The sequence below is a fragment of the Prionailurus bengalensis genome, chromosome B3, assembly GCF_016509475.1.
Source record: "Prionailurus bengalensis isolate Pbe53 chromosome B3, Fcat_Pben_1.1_paternal_pri, whole genome shotgun sequence".
NCBI lineage: Eukaryota > Metazoa > Chordata > Mammalia > Carnivora > Felidae > Prionailurus > Prionailurus bengalensis.
Genome location: NC_057355.1, coordinates 102581437 through 102600077, shown reverse-complemented (window position 1 = coordinate 102600077; position 18641 = coordinate 102581437). Strand labels below are relative to the sequence as shown.

The 18641-nt window shown below is 37.4% G+C and overlaps 1 protein-coding gene across 2 annotated transcripts in view; it reads right to left on the bottom strand.

The window, feature by feature from the left end:
* Positions 1-4442: 4442 nt before the first annotated feature.
* The window catches only part of CGRRF1 (cell growth regulator with ring finger domain 1), a 29864-nt gene continuing 15665 nt past the window's right edge, over positions 4443-18641 (bottom strand). For both annotated transcript variants that reach the window (XM_043556197.1, XM_043556198.1), the window contains exons 3-6: positions 12769-12946; positions 12216-12363; positions 6113-6220; positions 4443-5895 (exon numbers count right to left, since the gene is read on the bottom strand). In XM_043556197.1, the coding sequence (XP_043412132.1) occupies positions 5575-5895; positions 6113-6220; positions 12216-12363; positions 12769-12946 (755 nt within the window). In that variant the 3' untranslated portion in view covers positions 4443-5574. The remainder of the gene's footprint in view (positions 5896-6112; positions 6221-12215; positions 12364-12768; positions 12947-18641) is intronic.

Below are 18641 nucleotides of genomic sequence, written 5' to 3'. Positions count from 1 at the left end.
GTATCTTCCCACTGCATAGAAGACAGTCTCAGCTCCTGCCACAGCCAATAAGGCCTGGCCTCTCTCCAACCCCATCCACATGGCTCCTCCTTATTTATTCAATTCCAGCCACACAGGCCTTCTCTCTGTTCCTCCAACACCCAAGCTCTTTTTCACTTTAGGCCATTGCATTTTTTGTTTCATCCTCCCAAGCACCAGGCTTACCACCACCACCACCAAATGACTAGTTTCCTAATAGTCTCTGGGCCTTCTATCTTGACCCCTTGTCCCCACCAACATACCAGTTCTTTCACCACATTCAGCTAGCCTTCAACAACTCCTCTTCACCTTCATGATAAAGTTTAACTCTCATCAAGCCCTTGCTGATCTTGCCTCAGTTTATCCAATGATACCCACTCCTGCCCCTCTTATTTAACGTAGTACTGGAAGTCCTAGCCAGAGCAATTAGACAAGAAAAAGAAATAAAAGGCATCCAAGTCGGAAAGGAAGAAGTAAAACAGTCTCTATTTGCAGATGATGTGATATTATACGTAGAACACCCTGAAGACTCCACCAAGAAACTGTTAGAACTAATGAATGAGTTCAGCAAATTTTCAGGATATAAAATCAATATACAAAGATCAGCTGTGTTTCCATAACTAAAAATGAATTATCAAAAGAGAAATTAAGAAAACAATCCCATTTGCAACTGCATTGAAAAGAATAAAATACATAGGAATAAATTTAGCCAAGATCTTCAGTCTGAAAACTATCAGACATTGATGAACGAAATTGAAGAAGGCCATCTCTGCAGACTCATTCCCTCTTTCTCCTTCTCACTCTGCACTCCAGCTAGTCTGAATTATTTCCATTTCCCTGAACATAAAAGGATCTACAAATGCTGTTCTCCCTGCGTAGTCAACACCAAACTGTCCCTCGGGTCCTGGTTTTCTGTCACTTCCTCTAGGAAGCCTTTCCTCATCCTCCAAGTCTGAGGTAGCTTCCTCCATAAGCTCCCATAATATGCTCAGCTTAAGCCTATCTTAGCACTTACGACTTTGCCTGTTTACTTCTCTGTGTCTCTCAATAGATTAGAAACTGCCTAAGACATGAACTGACCTGTTTATCTGTGTATTCCCATTGCTTTGCACAGAGTTTGCCATTTAATGGATATTTGCTGAACAGATGAGTGAATGAATCTTAAAGGTATTGAAGACTCATTGCAGTTATATTAAACCGAGCAATAGAATCCAATATGCATTATAGATATCAGTATTAAAGGTGGTTTAAAGTGTAGCAACCTACAGAGTAGTGTAGAAAAAATATTGGAAGTCATGTTTATTTTCATCTGTGTGAGAAATTAAGTTTTGCTAATCTTGGAATAGGTGCAGAAAATGTCAATAACATAAATAAGTTTTGAGGATGGTTTGGAGTTTGAAATGGGGAAAGTCTCAAGATGGGAAAATCAGGATCAAGATGCTATTACAGTAATTCAGTTGAGAATAAGGATCTAAAGAGTTGGTAAATTTTTGAGTAAGGGAATGAGGAGTCTAGGGTAACTCTTATGGTTCCAGCTTGGGTACAGTGAATGGTAACAGTTGGTGAACCTGAGAGGACATGTCTACCTTTCCCATTAGATTGTTGCTCAACAGAGTCCGGACTCTCCTGTTCCTGTTTCTACTCCCAAAACACTGTTCATTCATTCAATCACTTATTCATTCAACAAATACTTGGAAGGCCTATTTTGAACTAGCTGCTGTTCTTGGTGCTAGAGATAGAGGATCAACAAGATAAATGCAAGTACTTACTTAGCCTTGTGGAATTCACTTGGATGGGTGTTGAGATACCTTACCTCTATAGTGTTTGTGGAGAGTTTTTATCATGAATGGATGTTGGATTTTGTCAAGTGCTTTTTCTGCATTTATTAAGATGATCTTATTATTTTTATCCCTCATTTGTGAATGTGGCGTGTCACATTGATTTGCATATATTGAAACATCCTTACATCCCTGGAATAAATTTCATGTGATCATGGGGTTTGTTTTACCTATTGTTGAATTCAGTTTGCTAGTATTTGTTGAGGATCTACCTGCAAAAGAATGTAGCTGAACCCCCTCCCTCACACTATATATAAAATTTAACTCAAAATTAATCATAGAACTAAATGGTAAAATCCTTGGAACGAAATATGAGTAAATCTTTGTGACCTTAACTTGGGCCAAGTCTTCTTAGTTATGACAACAAAAGCACAAGTAACAAGAGAAAGAATAGATACGTTGCACTTCATCAGAGTTAAAAACTTTTGTGCTTTGGGGAGCCTGGGTGGCTCAGTCGGTTGAGCATCCAACCAGCTCAGGTCATGATCTCATAGTTTGTGGGTTCAAGCCCTGCTTCAGGCTCTGTGCTGACAGCTCAGAACCTGGAGCCTGCTTCAGATTCAGATGTGTCTCCCTCTCTCTGCCCCTCCCCCACTCACACTCTGTCTCTCTCTCTCTCTTTCAAAAATAAATAAAAATGTTAAACAGAAAAAAAAACCCAAAAACTTTTGTGCTTCAAAGGACACCATCAAGGTGAAAAGACAGCCCAAAGAATGGAGAATATTTGTAAATCATGTATCTGATAAAAAACTTCCATCTAGAATATAAGCTTTTATAAGCCAATAATAAAAAGTCAACCCAATGGGCAAAGGATCTGAATAGGTATACAAATGGCCAATAAACATTTGAAAAGATGCTCAACATCATTAAGCCATTAGGGAAATGCAAATCAAAACCACAATTATACTGTGAATGGTGGTAGGCTGTAGTGAGGAGAGGTACAGTTTAATGAGTATAGTTTCAGTTTTGCAAGATAAAAAAGTTCTGGAGATTTGTTGCACAAGAATGCAAATATACTTGGGGCACCTGGGTGGCTCAGTGGGTTGGGCGTCCGACTTCAGCTCAGGTCATGATCTCACAGCTCGTGAGTTCGAGCCCCGCATCAGGCTCTGTGCCGGCAGCTCAGAGCCTGGAGCTGCTTCGGATTCTGTGCCTCCCTTTCTCTCTCTGTCCCTCCTCTGCTCCTGTTCTATCTCCTTCTATCTCTCTCTTAAAAATAAACATTTAAAAAAAAAGTTAAAAAAAAAGAATGCAAATATACTTAACACTACTAAACTGTACATTTAAAAATGGTTAGGATGATAAATTTGATATATCTTTGGAAAGTAGTCACTAATCTATATAAGCCAAATACTTTCTCTAACAACGCATCAAATACAATGCTTTTATAGATATTCCCACAAAATGTCACTTATTCACTGCTACTGGAAAATGCTGAAATAAGCCTTTAGGTGTCAGTGCACTCGTTTTTACTTGATTACCTACCAAATTATTCATATTTATTACTACCAAGGGCAGGAAAATCAATTACTTTAGTCACAGCAAGAGGAGATAAGGGCAAATCATCTTTAAGAATTATAAAAAATGATGGGTGAATACCTAAACAAAATGTGGTATATACATACAACGGAATATTAGCCTTAAAAATGAAGGAAATTCTGATATATGCCATAGCACAGATGAACTTGAAGACATTATACCCAGTGAAATGTCAGACACAAAAGGACAAATATTGTGTAATTCCATATATATGAAGTACCTCCAATAATCAAAGGCTGAAAAGAGAGGGCATGGGGTGTCAGTATTTAATGGGTATAGAATTTCAGTTTCATATGATGAAAAAATTCTGAAGATGGATACTGATGATGGTCACATAACAATGTGAATATACTTAAGGTCACTGAACTGTACACTTAAAAATAGTTAAAATGGGCGGTGCCTGGGTTGCTCAGCCGGTTAAGCATGACTTCGGCTCAGGTCATCTCCTCTCACTTTGTGAATTCGAGCCCCACGTCGGGCTCTCTGCTGTCAGCGCAGAGCCTGCTTCAGATCCTCTTTTCTCTCTGCCTCTCCCCCGCTTGTGCTCGCTCTCTCAAAAATAAATAAACATTAAAAAAAATAGTTAAAATGGTAAATTTTCTGTTATGTATATTTTACTACAATAAAAAAATTATGAGGAATGGAGGAAGATTGCAGGTGGAATCCATCGCATATGAGAAAGCAACTATGTCTTGGACAGATCTGTGAAGAGAAACAGGATGGCTGACATGGGCAAAATGATCTCTGAGGAATTCCCCAATTTTCACCCAAGTGAGTTTCCCAGATGAACTGTTGCTAGCTGACTGCGGCAGACTTTTAATGGCCCTCCTTCCAGTGGTACCGTTGGAACAGAGCTCAAGGAATTTCTGAGGTGGGATATGCTGTCAATGCTCCTTGGAGGCACAAATACTTAGGGGCCAGAAGTCTTGCCTGATTCTTTGTAGCCCAGACCCCCAAAGGAATCTGGCCCCTAGAACGTATTTATTACATAGCTATTGAACAGAGACGAAAGTTTGATTTGGTGTATACAATGGAGAATAGGTAATGTCTTTTTCAGAGTGTTGTATTTGATTAAAATGAAATGACATTATGTAAAAACACTGATACAAAGATAAGGCATTATTCTAATACAAACAGGACAAAAAAGTCTTGAAAATCTCCCTGAAGTTCAGTTTATTTGCCATGATCTAATTTCTTAGTGAACCGAAGATAATTTCCCCTGAAGACACAGAAAGTTCTGATTTACCTTTTTCTTCGTCATCTTGGAAAGCATGGGGGATGGGACTTTTTGCCTATCATGTGACTGTTCTGAAAGATATGAGTTTATGTGGAATAAAAATACACTAGAAAAAAATAGTTATTTGTTTCTCTTAGCAGTTTTTCTGGATCCAAAACCTCTCCAGTTTTGAATGGATTTGCTATGCGGGAGGAGATCTAAGGTAAGGCATTACGAGTCTCACAGATCTTCCCTGATAGGTCACATTCTGCTAACCTAATCATATTTGACAATACATTTAATTAGCCAAGAAATTTTATTATATGTTTCATATATCTGCCTCCTACAGATGAGTTATCATTTTAATCTATGATATACTGAGAACAGTCAAGAATTGTATCTTGCATTTATGATTTAAGAAGCTATATTAAAATTAAGACTTGTGTTTATGTGACTATAAGGAAAATTAAAAACCATTACATGGATATTTATAAAAACTGTTATTTTTGGAAAAGTTTTAAAGTTGGGAGCCCTGTCCTACTCCTTTATAAAATGGGGAACATACAATTACTTTAGGAAGAATTCAGTTTTTCCCAAATTCCACTCCAGATTATGTCAAAGGCAGAACATCCAGAAATCTTGAGGCATTTACCTCCTCAAATTTTAGATGAATTGCTTTTAAGATTTTTCCTAATCAACATTATATGAAACCTTCTAGCTGATAAAAGGCCAAACATTTACATTCTTCTCAAGAGTTGAATGAATTTTTATGTTATCAACACAGATGGTATTCCAGTATTTACCATAGTGAACAAGAAGGAATTAATTTCATCATACAAATGTGAAGTTAAAATAGAATTTTCATTGATGGTCAATACTGTAGATTCCACGTGACAATTAATTCCAAGAACACAAATTCGACATCTTCAGTGGAAGGTGTATTTTTCAGTTTTAACAATACTCTCAAAGAGCTTTCAGTTTGTCTTTCTCTTGCTCCTTCTGACTGCAAAGTGCAAAAGATTCCTGCACAAATTGCCTGCACATAGGGCACTGCTGAAAATACCTAACGCAGCCATCACACAAGCACGTGTGTCTACACGGCAGAAGCACCCAGTTCACAGTCCCGTTCTGGCAAACAACACAGTCCTTGCTATTCTCCTCAGGGGGCTCCACTTCACTTTCAGACAGTCCAGCCTTTTCTAGCAAACTTCGGTCTGTGCTTTTTTCTCCTGGAGAGGAATTGCTGGAGGGAGTGGAGTTACTATTTGCAGACATGAAAAGTTGCTGGAAACCAAAGAAACAAGTTTAAGGATAAACACAAACGACAATTACCTTTTAAATCTGGGAGTCATAAAAGCTGCTAAAAATTTGTGAGTTAGCAAACCCAGTAGCAAACAACAGCTAACTCTGTGACTAACTGAGAAACATTATCTCTTTCTAAATAGTCATTCTTTGAAACTCTGCAAACAAAAGGGACAGAGAAAGATGACAGGGTACTTACCTTAAGATCATGAAATTGACCTTGAGCCAGGAGTAAATATTGATATAATATTCTACAGGAAAGTTTATAAGTCTTATCAGGAATATGAATTACTGACACCATGGAAATCTAAAATAAAAATGAAATACCAGTCAGTACTTACATTATTTCATAGACATATGAAATAAAAATAAAAGGTTGACAAATTGGAAAACTTACAATATTTTATTTAAATCACAGTCATTAAAAAGGATCAATTATTGAACAGTATTTCAATAGTGGCAATATTTTTGCCAGAGTTATTTTTAGTTATATTCAAAATTATAAATTTAATGCCATCCCAACAAAAATACCAATGAGCTTTTTCATAGAGTTATATGAGTTAACTCAAAAATTCTCATTGAAAAATAATACATAAGTATAGCTAGGAAAATACTGCAAAGAAAGCTGTAGGGAGGACTGAGCCCAGTCAGATATTAAAACATACTACAAAGCCTCTAAAACTAAAATAATATGGTACAGGCACATGAACAGACAGGTGGCTAGAACAGAACAGTTCAGAAACAGACCCAACTTTCTATACAAGTATGATAAAGGTGGGATCTGAAATCATTGGGCAAATAGTCTTTTTAATGAAAAGTACTGGGACAACTGGACAGTGGTTTGGAAAAATATAAAATTATATGCATTTCTCATAATCATACATAAAAATAAACTCCAAAAGCATAAGAAATCTAATTGTACAAAAGAAAAAAAAACTGTGCAAGCACTAGAAGAAAAAATGTGAATTCCTTTTTATTCTCGGTGTAGTGAAAGACTTTCTAACTATGACACAGACCCAGAGGCAGACGCACTTGACTGTATAAAAATTGAAAACTTGTATACCAAAAAGCACCATAGGCAAGGTCAAAAGACATCTGAAGAACTGGAATAATATTTACAATATCCCTAATTTATGAAGAACTTTTAAATACTGATAAAAAGTAACCAAAAATCCATTAAAAATGGGCAAAAAATATGAATAGACAATTCACTCAAAAAATATAAATATGGTCCTTAGCCATATTAAAAGATGATGGTGTGGAATTGGCTAGAGATTCCATCTCTCCCTCTCTTTCCCCCTCCTCCACTCATGCTCAAGCTCTCTTTCTCTTGCTCTCAAAAGAAATAAACTAAAAAAAAAAAAAAGATCTTCAATTTCACTCACAATATGACAAAATACAAATTAAAACCACTGAGATATCACTTCTCACTCAGTGGATTAATAGATTTCAACTGTTTGTTAATATACTCTATGAAGAAATAGTTACTCTCATATATTGCTAGTGGAATGTATAAAAAAGAAAAAAAAAGGTACAATTCCAAGGGTATAATCCCAATGGAGGGGAATTTGGCAATATGTAACAAAATGACATACCCTTGCCCTCCAACCACACAACCTCAACAATATGAAAATACATATGCACAGAGTATTCAATGCAAGATTATTTGTTATTGCACAATACTGGAAATTATCTGAATGTCCAACTACAGGAGATTGGCTAAATAACTAAATAACTGTGGTACCCATACATCCTGCATACAATGGAGTGCTATGCAGCTCTGAAAAACAAAGTGAGGAAGTGTTCTATGAACTGATCTGGAGTGGTTTCCAGGAGATATTATGAAGTAAAAAAAGCAGGAACATGTTTAATATATAAAGTGTGATACCTTTTGAGTAAGAGAGAAAATAAGAAAAAATATATACATGTGTATCTTCTCATTATTACAATCAGAAACATAGAAGGGATAAATGAGAAAACAATGAACTTGGTTATCTATAAGAATTGGGGTGTATAAGAATGGGAGGAAGGGATGAGAGCAACACCTGAGTACACCTCTAATTTATACAGTATTTTCTGACTTTTAGGAGAACTAATCTGAGTAATTTATGGACACAGAGTTTGACTATAAATCTTCAGGCAGAAAGTAAGGAGAGGGCAGTTGAGCACCAAAATAATTAAATTCAGTAATGAATTATAAACCACTGGGGGAAAAAAGGAATTCCTGAGGCTTTATGGATAATAAATAAATAAATGGGAGGTCTCTTGCTTATAGTAGAATACTGAGGGCTGATTGAAGGGCTGGAGTTGGAAAACAATCATTTTTGCAACCATGATAGTAAAGATAAAATCTGGTAAGAATTATCAATGGATATTATATCCAGGGGGAAATTCTCATAAAAACTGGAATATTTGCATGGTCTTAAAAGTGCCCCTCCCACACCAACTGCTTACTATTTGCAAGAGAGGGGAAAAAATTGGAAGAGAGGAGAAATTAAATAACACCTTGCCAAGAGATCAAAATGAACATCACCAATGAGGGGAAAGAACTGCCCATGCCTGGAAAGGTGCCGCCCTGAAAAGCACACATCATCACCTGTGAAGTAGACTGGCTGAAAATGCACAACTCCAATCTAATCGTGATGAAACATCAGACACACAAAATGAGAACTGTACTATTTTACAAAAAGGGTGCATGTGACTATACTCTTCAAAAATGCTAATGTCATGAGTTGCATGGGTGGCTCAGCTGGTTAAACATCTGACTCTTGGTTTCGGCTGGGGTCATGACCTCAGGGTTCAAGAGATCCAGCTGCTTGTCCAGCTCTGCACTGACACGGTGGAGCCTGCTTAAGATCTTTTCCCTTCTTCTCTAAGCCCCTCCCCTGATCCCATGCCATGCATGCACACACTCTCTCTCTTTTTCTCTCAAAATAAGTAAGTAAACATTTTTTAAAAATACTAATGTTGTAAAAGACAAAGAGGCTATGAAAATAGTTCTAGATTAAAAGAGGTTAAAGATACATGATAAACAGTATCTGACTCCAGACTAGAACCTGTACTGGTGGGAAAAACATGCTGTAAAGAAGACTGCTAAACCCACTGATGTATTGGAATATAGGTAATAGGTTGGATCAAATATTTTATCAATGTCAGATTTATAAAGTTGATAACTATGTTGTGTTTATATAAGAGAACATTCCTATTATCGGGAAATACACACTAAAATATTTAGGGTAAAGAATCATTCATACAACTTCTCAATTCATTTAAGAAAATACACACACATAGACAAGTAATGGTGCAAACAGTGCAAATGTTAATAATTAACAATAGGAGGTCTCGGTAAAAGGTATAGGGCTGTTGTTCTGCTTCTTTGTTTTTGCAAGTTTCTGAAATTATATCCAAAGAAAAAAGTTTAAAAACAGAACCCTTCTATGGCTGTAAACATATAATATTGTTTATAGCTCTATCAGGATTTCATAATTTGGTTAATGGTTTCAGAAGCTTGCAATACTGAATCAAAATGACAGGACTGGTAGAATGTTACCATCTCACATGAACAATCCTGCCATTGGATTTAATACTAAAAGCTTCAGAAGCTACTATCATGTGAGTTATAAATACATATGTAGCTATAGATATAAATCTGGTATGGAAAAGTGCTCAAAATATACTAAATGAAAACATGTCTCAGAATAGTACATATAATTTTTTGTTTTTGTTTAAAAATTACATATATAAAGGTCTGCAAAGATACAGACAAATATTCACAGTGGTTAACTTTGGATGACACAATATAGGAGATTATGCTTTTTTCCTTCTGGCTTATTTAGATTTTCTAATTCTATTTCCTGCCACAAACATATATTATTTGAGTAATACAGAAATTTAATATAATTGAGTAAAAATGAAAAAAATTTCAAAGTCGAAATATTGCAGTAACAACCCTGCTTTCCTTAATCTACCTAAAATAACTGACTACATTGTCAAAATGTAATTTTTACTGTTATAATAGGAATGGTAGAGTTATATATATATTTACTCTCACCCCCAGATAAAATATTGAAAAACCAAATGTTTGGTTTGCTTTTAAAATTAAGAACAGACAACATTAATACATACTATGCTAACAAATATGCTTTAGTTCCAATATTAGGCCCAATCTGAGAGATAAGAAGCAAGATTAACAGGACAAAGGGGAGGGAGCCTGAGAAGAAGAAAAGACCCAGGGGAGGTCCCAGGCAGGGAGACTTTAAAAGGAAAAGTGGGGCACCTGGGTGGTTCACTTGGTTAAGGGTTTGACTCTTGATTTGAGCTCAGGTCATTATCTCATGATTTATGAGTTCAAGCCCCATATCAGAGTCTGCACTGACAGTGCAGAGCCCGCTTGGGATTCTTTCTCTGTCCCTCCCCTGCTCGCACTGTCTCTCTCTCAAAATAAATAAATAAACATTGAAAAAATAAACAAAAGTAAAAAGAAAATGCCTATTAACCCTTGAGGGCCGGACACCGGCTCCCCTGTGGGAATGAGCTTCCCACATGTACAGCTGGGCCACATAGGTTTCATTCCAGTTGGATCAGGGACCTGATAGCAAATCTTCCCTGTTTATAATGCCATTGACCTGTACACTGGAAAGTGATTAAAACAGTAAGTTTTATGTTATATACATTTTAACACATACACACTCTCCTCTGTCTAGACCGAGGAAGAAAGTTAGAAAACGAAGAAGGCACCGAATACCTTAAACAGATAGGTTCTCAAGGTTTTCCCCTCAGTGAGGGGAAAAGAAACCAAAAGGAGAAGCTGGGAGGAAGGTGACAGATCTGACCCTATCTGTTCTGAATGAGTGGAAGGAAGTAGGGGAGCAGAGAAGACATGGAAGGCACAGTGGTGATGGAAGGGTTACCTTGCTGGGGTGGGCAGGATAAAGAACAGAGGCTGGAAATATGAAACACCAACCTGACAGTTCTTATTTACCTTCAACTGGAAAGGGGTGGGGGGCTGGGGGTGAAGGGCAGGAAGGGGTGGAAACCAGAGGATCTCTCCTATGCACTCCTCACTCCTCGTGCACAGTCAACTGACCTGCTGTCAAGCTCCATGAGGTTCACCAACATTGCTTGGTATGGTATTCCCCCCCACCACCACCACCACTCATCAAGTTTAGTGAGCACCTACTGTGTTCCGTGCAGTGTATTATTAGGTTCTGGAAACACACCACTATTAATATGACTAGTTTAGAAAAACCAAACTGACTTCGGTTCAATGGAACTTCAACTTGGTAAGGCTAAAAACCCAAACTGTATGAGCAGGGTCTAGATTTCTCAATAAGGGTCTGCACCTTCCAAATGCAAGAAAATGTACACTTGTTTCGAGGAGATATTCCTTAAAAAAATTTTTTTTAAAGGCACTTGGCACAGGACTACAAAGGCTTATTACATCAAGCCCTGGTTCCATCTCTTCCTGAATGACTGAGATTTTTCTTCAGACTCTATTTCAGTCTTTATAAAAAGAATATTGGTCCTAACACACAAGGTTGTTGGAAGAAGTAAATGAGTTAATGTTAGCGAATATATTGTGTACTTTAGAAAGCATCATAAAATGTTACCATATCTTTATTAATAAACATATCTGTATCATGCACTTCAGAAAAGTAGTAAATTGTGTATAAGGGCATTCTTACCATGAAAGGATTTCACCAAAAGTTTACTTCATGTATAAGCCTCTACTATACTTAGAGGAATGTCAGGGCTCAGGTCCTCTTAGATCTCTAAGATGATTTTATCTTCCTAATAGGGACAAACTACCAGACTAAAGAAATAATTGGCACATAATGAGAAGTGGAGATTACTGAAAATATAGGAACCAAACACATAGAGGATGCAGATGTGGCAGGGGCTAAGACGGAAACAAGGTGACTGTAAGCATGTAAAGAAAAGAGGGAACACTCTTAAAATTGAGCACTGCAGATGATTCCAATGCTTATTTACTGAGTGTTAAAAATGTTAAGAATAAACATGCTTCCCAAAATCTAGCCAACTACAATATACCTTTTGTTTTTTAAATAATATCATATTCTTGTAACATATGGAGAAAAAAAAGTCATACTCCGAAGGAGCTGTTATATGTATAAAAATCATACAACTGTATTTCCCATGGATTCCTTTTTCAAGAAAAATATATCTGGGCCAAATGTATGTCCTCAAGAATTACAAGAAAACTTTTTTTTATTTGCCAAATAATTATTACCTATCATCCAAATCACTCGAAGTAATTTTTCCAGAATTTTAAAATTACTTACAATATCATAAATTTCTCGGTCATCCTCATCAGCTAGGGTCAACAGTGCTACCAATGGATAGCGAGATCTGGGCACAGAACCAAAGTCTTCAATTTTAGTATCTCTTGGTAACTGGCAATATATTTCTTCTTTGCTGTCCTTTTTAATACTTTTTGAAAATGTAAAGGTAAATTGCCACTGTAACCAAAAATACAGTAATACACCAAAGGTAACAGTAACTTAGCAAATAATTTATTGTATCCATAAAAAGTCTAATGTCTAAAATTTTCATTTGTCGAGGTGCCTGGGTGGCTCTGTCGGTTAAGCATCGGACTTCGGCTCAGGTCATGATATCACAGTTTGTGAGTTTGAGCCCGGCATCTGGCTCTGTGCTGACAGCTCGGAGCCTGGAGCCTGCTTCAGATTCTGTGTCTCCCTCTCTCTCTGCCCCTCCCCCACTCACACTCGGTCTCTTTCAAAAATAAATAAAGGTTAAAAAAAATTTTTTTAATAAAATTAAAAAAAATAAAATAAAATTTTCATTTGTCAATGGATATATCAGATAAAAGGATACAAATACTGTTCTTGATAAAGATATTCACTATACAGAGCATCTTCCAGTGCTTGGGGAGTGCTTATTCGGAAGCAATAAAAGTGCTTCTGTAGAGCTTCATAGAATTTTTGAACACTGCACCCCCAATAGCATGTAAGGAGGCTATCTTCAAGGCAATCTGTTGTCAAAGTTATGCCAGCTGTAGAACACAAAGAAGAAAAGAAGACAGAGAAGAAAATTACCTAATGTAATTTCTAATACAATGGTACACAGTGAATAACAAAAGCTTCCTTTTGGATGCTGGCCAAGGTGATGTCTGTCATAAAAGGAACTCATTAAAGGGTATGTGCCTGTGAATGAAGGAACTGGTCCCTAAACAAGTGATATAAAAACTTCCACATCTACACAATTTTGAAGCACCATCAGTAAACTCTTTATTATTTACACATTTATACTTAGAAATTATCAAGTTCATTTTGAGTATGTGACTTAAAGACTTCTCTCACATACATCTTAAAAACTGAAATATCATTCACTATTGGTAACCTACCACTCTTAACAGTATATATAATCCTAATGACAAGAAACAGTAGTGCTGTCTCCAAAAGTGGATATATACAACCTTCAGAGCAGAGCGGTCTCTGAAAGTGGACACACCTAACTCATGGGGTCCACAAGATGACCACTGCAGTAGGAAAAAATATTAAAGAGAAATCAAGCCTTACTAATATTAATATACATACTGACAACATTAATATATGTTCTTGTCATACAGTTAATGTCCCATGTGATATGCAAAATATCCTAGGGAAAGAATGGGGATTCCAAAACATGAAGAGCTTAATAGCAACGTCCTCATTCATTTATTTGCTTTCAGCATAAAAAAAACATTACAATTTGAGTAAACCTGATTAAGTGGAAAAAGTAAATTATAAGCAGACCTACAAATTATATCATTTTACCTATTTATTAAACACTTACATAGGACTTACTGTGTGCCACCTGTATGATTTTTTCCCTTGCTTATGGCAGTTGCAGCAGTATCAAGTTCAAGGGCAGCAATATCTAGTGTCTTCTACAGCTGTTAGTGGAAAGTGCGGTATCTGGTGCTCGGTGGCACTGGACTTACTAGATCAAAAGTACACGGTTCGAAGGGCACCTGGGTGGCTCAGTCGGGTTAAGCGTCCGACTTCGTTTCAGGTCACGATCTCGAGGTTCGTGAGTTTGAGCCCCATGTCGGCTCTGTACTGACAGCTCAGAGCCTGGAGCCTGCTTCGGATTCTGTGTCTCCCTCTCTCTGCCCCTCCCCCACTCGCATTCTCTCTCTCTCTCTCTCTCTCTCTCTCTCTCTGTCTCTCTCTCTCTGTGTCTCTCTCTCTCAAAAATAAATAAACATTAAATTTTTTTTTTTTTTTTTTTTTAAGTACATGGTTTGGAGCACTGTTCTTGGCTGAATAGCCTTGGTCTCTGATTCTGGCTCTCCAAACCTACTGGCAATTCTGTCAGAGACCCAGTATCCTTTTATTGAGGTCATTTCTGTTGCTTGCTAATAGGAATTCTTGTGCTCACTTCGGCAGCATATATGCTAATAGGAATTCTGATTGATACGTTGTGTAATTTTTTTAGATACTTTTTTATTTATTTATTTTTAATATTTATTTATTTTGGGGAGAGCACAAGCTGGGGAGGGGCAGAGAGAGGGTACAGAGGATTCAAAGCAGGCTCTGTCTGCACTGACAGGCTGACAGCAGTGAGCCCGATGTGGGGCTTGAACTCATGAACCATGAGATCATGACCTGAGCCTAAGTCGGACTCTCAACCAACTGAGCCACCCAGGTGCCCCATTACGTGTTTTTTAAAAGGTGATCAAGAGTATGTGTTGGAAGGATATACACAAACATAAGAAGATGTTCTACAGGATGCCAAATATTGAGTTTTTCACTTTTCTGCTCAGTAATCAGTAGTATGTACATAGAGTTTCAGATTGGGGGTATGCATACTAGCAATGACATAGTATCATTTCTAATCACAGTTAGGCAAAAATTTTAATTGGCAGGAACTTTGCATAGGTAATTGGAACAGAATTTGATTTCAAAGTCATCGGGTATTAATTTAAGAATGGGAAATTTTGCGGTGCCTGGGTGGCTCAGTCAGTTAAGTGTCAGACTCAGGTCATGACCTCATGGTTGTGAGACTGAGCCCCATGTTGGGCTCTGCACTGAGTGTTGGAGCCTGCTTGGGATTCTCTCTTTCTCTCTTTCAAAATAAATAAATAAACTTAAAAAAAATGGGAAATTTAATTAGCTATTATTTTTTAATTAGCTATTAAATAGCTGAAAAAAAACCACTCCACAATACACATTTAAATATATATTTATATGTTAAATTTAATATACATATTAATTTACATATTATAATAAAACATATCAGTATATACCATTTATACTATTTTACATAAAATGTACATGTTTGAAGTTAATATATATATTAAAAATCATACATCCTTTTCTTTATGTTACCACAGAACCACATAAAGTAAGGAAAAAAAAGATGAAGTAGATAAGGAAGGAAAAAATAGAAAAGGCATATAAAAGAAAATAAAAAAAGAGAAAAAAGGAACCCAGAAAATGATTTAACATTCTTGGCAAAAATGTGAAAAATTGTATGTACGGAGCATCAGTTGTATCAAAATGCAGGAATCCACCCAAATGTCCATTGATAGGGGATTAAATGAATAAAATATAGAATGCTCTATAATGAAGTACTTTGCAGCTCTTAAAAAAGAATTGAAGCATAGCAAAATATCTGTATATTCTACTGTGGAATGATCTTCAGAATATATTGTTAAGCGAAAAAAGCTTACTAACATAGCATAGTACTGTTTATGTCACAGGAGGGGACATCCATACCCATGTGTGTGCTTACACTAACAAAGAACCATGGGAGGATAAGTTCTAAAACATGTAAAACTACCCAGTTTATTTGCTGTGTAAAAAGAATTGGGAGTTCCAGAGATTCAGAACTGCATAAAAGACTTGACTAAAATGGGGAGAGTGTCAGAGACCAGTGACAACTGGATACTAAGCAGACTTCAACAGAGTATGTCTCTGAAATTAATATTATAAGTTTGTGAGAAAGAAGAATAGAATCTATAAATTCTACTCTCCACAATCTTTCCTAAACTTGTCTAGGACACAGACTGAGAAGATAATGTTTTGATTTACACTAACTGATGTCAGTTCAAATCCCCCCGGGGCAAAGCTGTTCTCCCTTTAGTTTTTCCCACTTGTTCTGCAGACAGTCTCATTCTTACATTTTCTTAGTCTTCTAAAATTCAGTGCAAACACAATGCCATGTCAGATCAACAGCAATAGCAGACTTGGAACACGGCCTTAAAGCAGAAAATTCAGAATCTAAACTAACCGAAAGGGGGGTGATTTCTCTCAGCCTGCCCTAACCTGCCTAGCTGTAACAGCCAAATAAAGCCCAGCATAAGAGACAGCCTTGCAAAAAACTGCAAAAAACAAGGACTATGGTCAATGAGTTGAGCCATTAAAAAAAGGAGAAACAATACAGCAGAAAAGCCACAAACTTTCTTGAGGAGAAACCCTGAGAAAGAACTAACGTACAAGGTGATCACGCATGAGGGTAATAAATCTGGAGTACTGGGAGATGGAAATTTTACGTTGCAGAGAATAGAGGTTCACAAATTCCTCCCAAAATGCAATGTTTGTCATTTTATCTACCCTTTCACCTTTGTTAAGTGTCACCAGGGTAAATAAGCCAAAATAAGGAAGCCGTTACAAAGGGACAGGAGAATTTCTGGCCCAAATGAATTCAACTCAACCAACATATCCATAAAACCTTTTAAACTGGGGACACGGAAACATCATAAATCCAAACATAGTATCACCAGGTAACAACAAAAGAAATCCCAGCAACCCACCCATAGTAAAGAGAGCCAAATGACTAAGATTAAAACTGATTCTCGGGGCGCCTGGGTGGCGCAGTCGGTTAAGCGTCCTACTTCAGCCAGGTCACGATCTCGTGGTCCGTGAGTTCGAGCCCCGCGTCGGGCTCTGGGCTGATGGCTCAGAGCCTGGAGCCTGTTTCCGATTCTGTGTCTCCCTCTCTCTGCCCCTCCCCCATTCATGCTCTTGTCTTTCTCTGTCCCCAAAATAAATAAACGTTGAAAAAAAAAAATTAAAAAAAAAAAACCAAAAAACTGATTCTCATTCATTTTCAAGTAAATCAGGTCTCCAGATAGCCCTCTTCCCTCCCCTACATGCCCAGCACTTTGGGGACAGTGGTGAAAAAGGACCTGTATTTTTTTTTTAATGTTTATTTATTTTGGAGACAGAGAGAGAGAGCACAAGCCAGGGAGGGGCAGAGAGAGAGGGAGACAGAGAACCCAAAGCAGTCTCCTCCCTGTCAGCATAAACCCCGATGCAGGGCTTGAACCCACGAACCCTGAGATCATGACCTGAGCCGAAGTTGGATGTTCAACCAACTGAGCCACCCAGGTGCCCCAAGGACCTGGATTTTTAAACTATCTACACATCCGATGAAATAACCTTTTAAAATGTCACAAATATTGCCCAGAATATTATTTTAATATCCTGGTTAGACACCTTTAATGATATCCACTGTTCTACAGTTTAAACAAATGAATTCTATTCTGCCGAATTTAATTCCCACCAAAATCCCTCTCCTTATTTCCCCATAGAAGAAAGACAATCAATGATAGGCACTGGTATTTTAAAAATTAAAATACGTCAAGAAGCAAGCTATAAACCCACACATCGAAAAAATTTTTTGTGTACTTTGGTAATGGTATTGTTGGTTAGTGGCTGACAGGTCTTCTACTCACTGGATATCTTTTCATTTGCTTCTAACATTTACAGGGGAACTATTTCTGCCTGAAAGGAAAATTGACGGATTTCCTCACACTTCCCAGCTCACAAGTGTGTTTGCTTGGTCACAATTAATCAGTTCTTACTTTTTCAGCGTTTCCAGGCTTGTGGAACTGTGTGGCAGGAAGGACGGCTTTGTACTGGTAGCTTTTTATATCGGGAGTCCTGCTCAAGGCCCAGATGTGACACTGGAGCAGGTCCAAGTGCCTGGCCACAGAGGTCAGAGGTCACCAAACTACCACTGTTTGAACTACCACTGTTCTTATTTATTTATTTTTATGAGTTTGTTTATTTTGAGAGAGAGCAGGGGAGGGGCAGAGAGGGGGAAACAGAGTCCCAAGAAGGCTCCACACTGTCAGCACAGAGCCCAACACAGGGCTTGAGCCCACAAACCGTGAGATCATGACCCGAGCCAAAACCAAGAGTCGGGAGGCTTAACCAACTGAGCCACCCAGGCACCCCTGAACTACAACTGTTTGGTACATTTTAATTAGTCATATTTTCTAAACAGGTTAATTTTCTCTGTCATATCTTTTTTTTTTTTTTTTTTGAGAGAGAGAGAGGGAAAGAGAGAGCACACATGTGAGTGGGGTAGGAGCAGAGGGAGAGGGAAAGAATCTTAAGCAGGCTTCATGCCCAGTGTGGAGCCTGACATGGGGCTGATCTCACGACTGTCAGATCACTACCTGAGGCAAAATCAAGAGTCAGACGCTTAACTGACTGAACCACCCAGGCACCCCTTTTTCTAATTTATGTATTTATTTATCTACCTGTGTCATATCTTAAACATGGTTTTCCCAAGTGAAAAATGTCAGAACAAACCCTTTATCCACCATTAGAGGATTAAAAAAAAAAAAAAAAAGAGGTCCTTAGTTCTCTCCAATTCATAGGCTAATAGTATAGTACTTATAGCTAAGGAAGAATAAGAAACTTTGTACTTTTTCATTATAAATCAATATTTACTTAAGGTTGATAATCCCT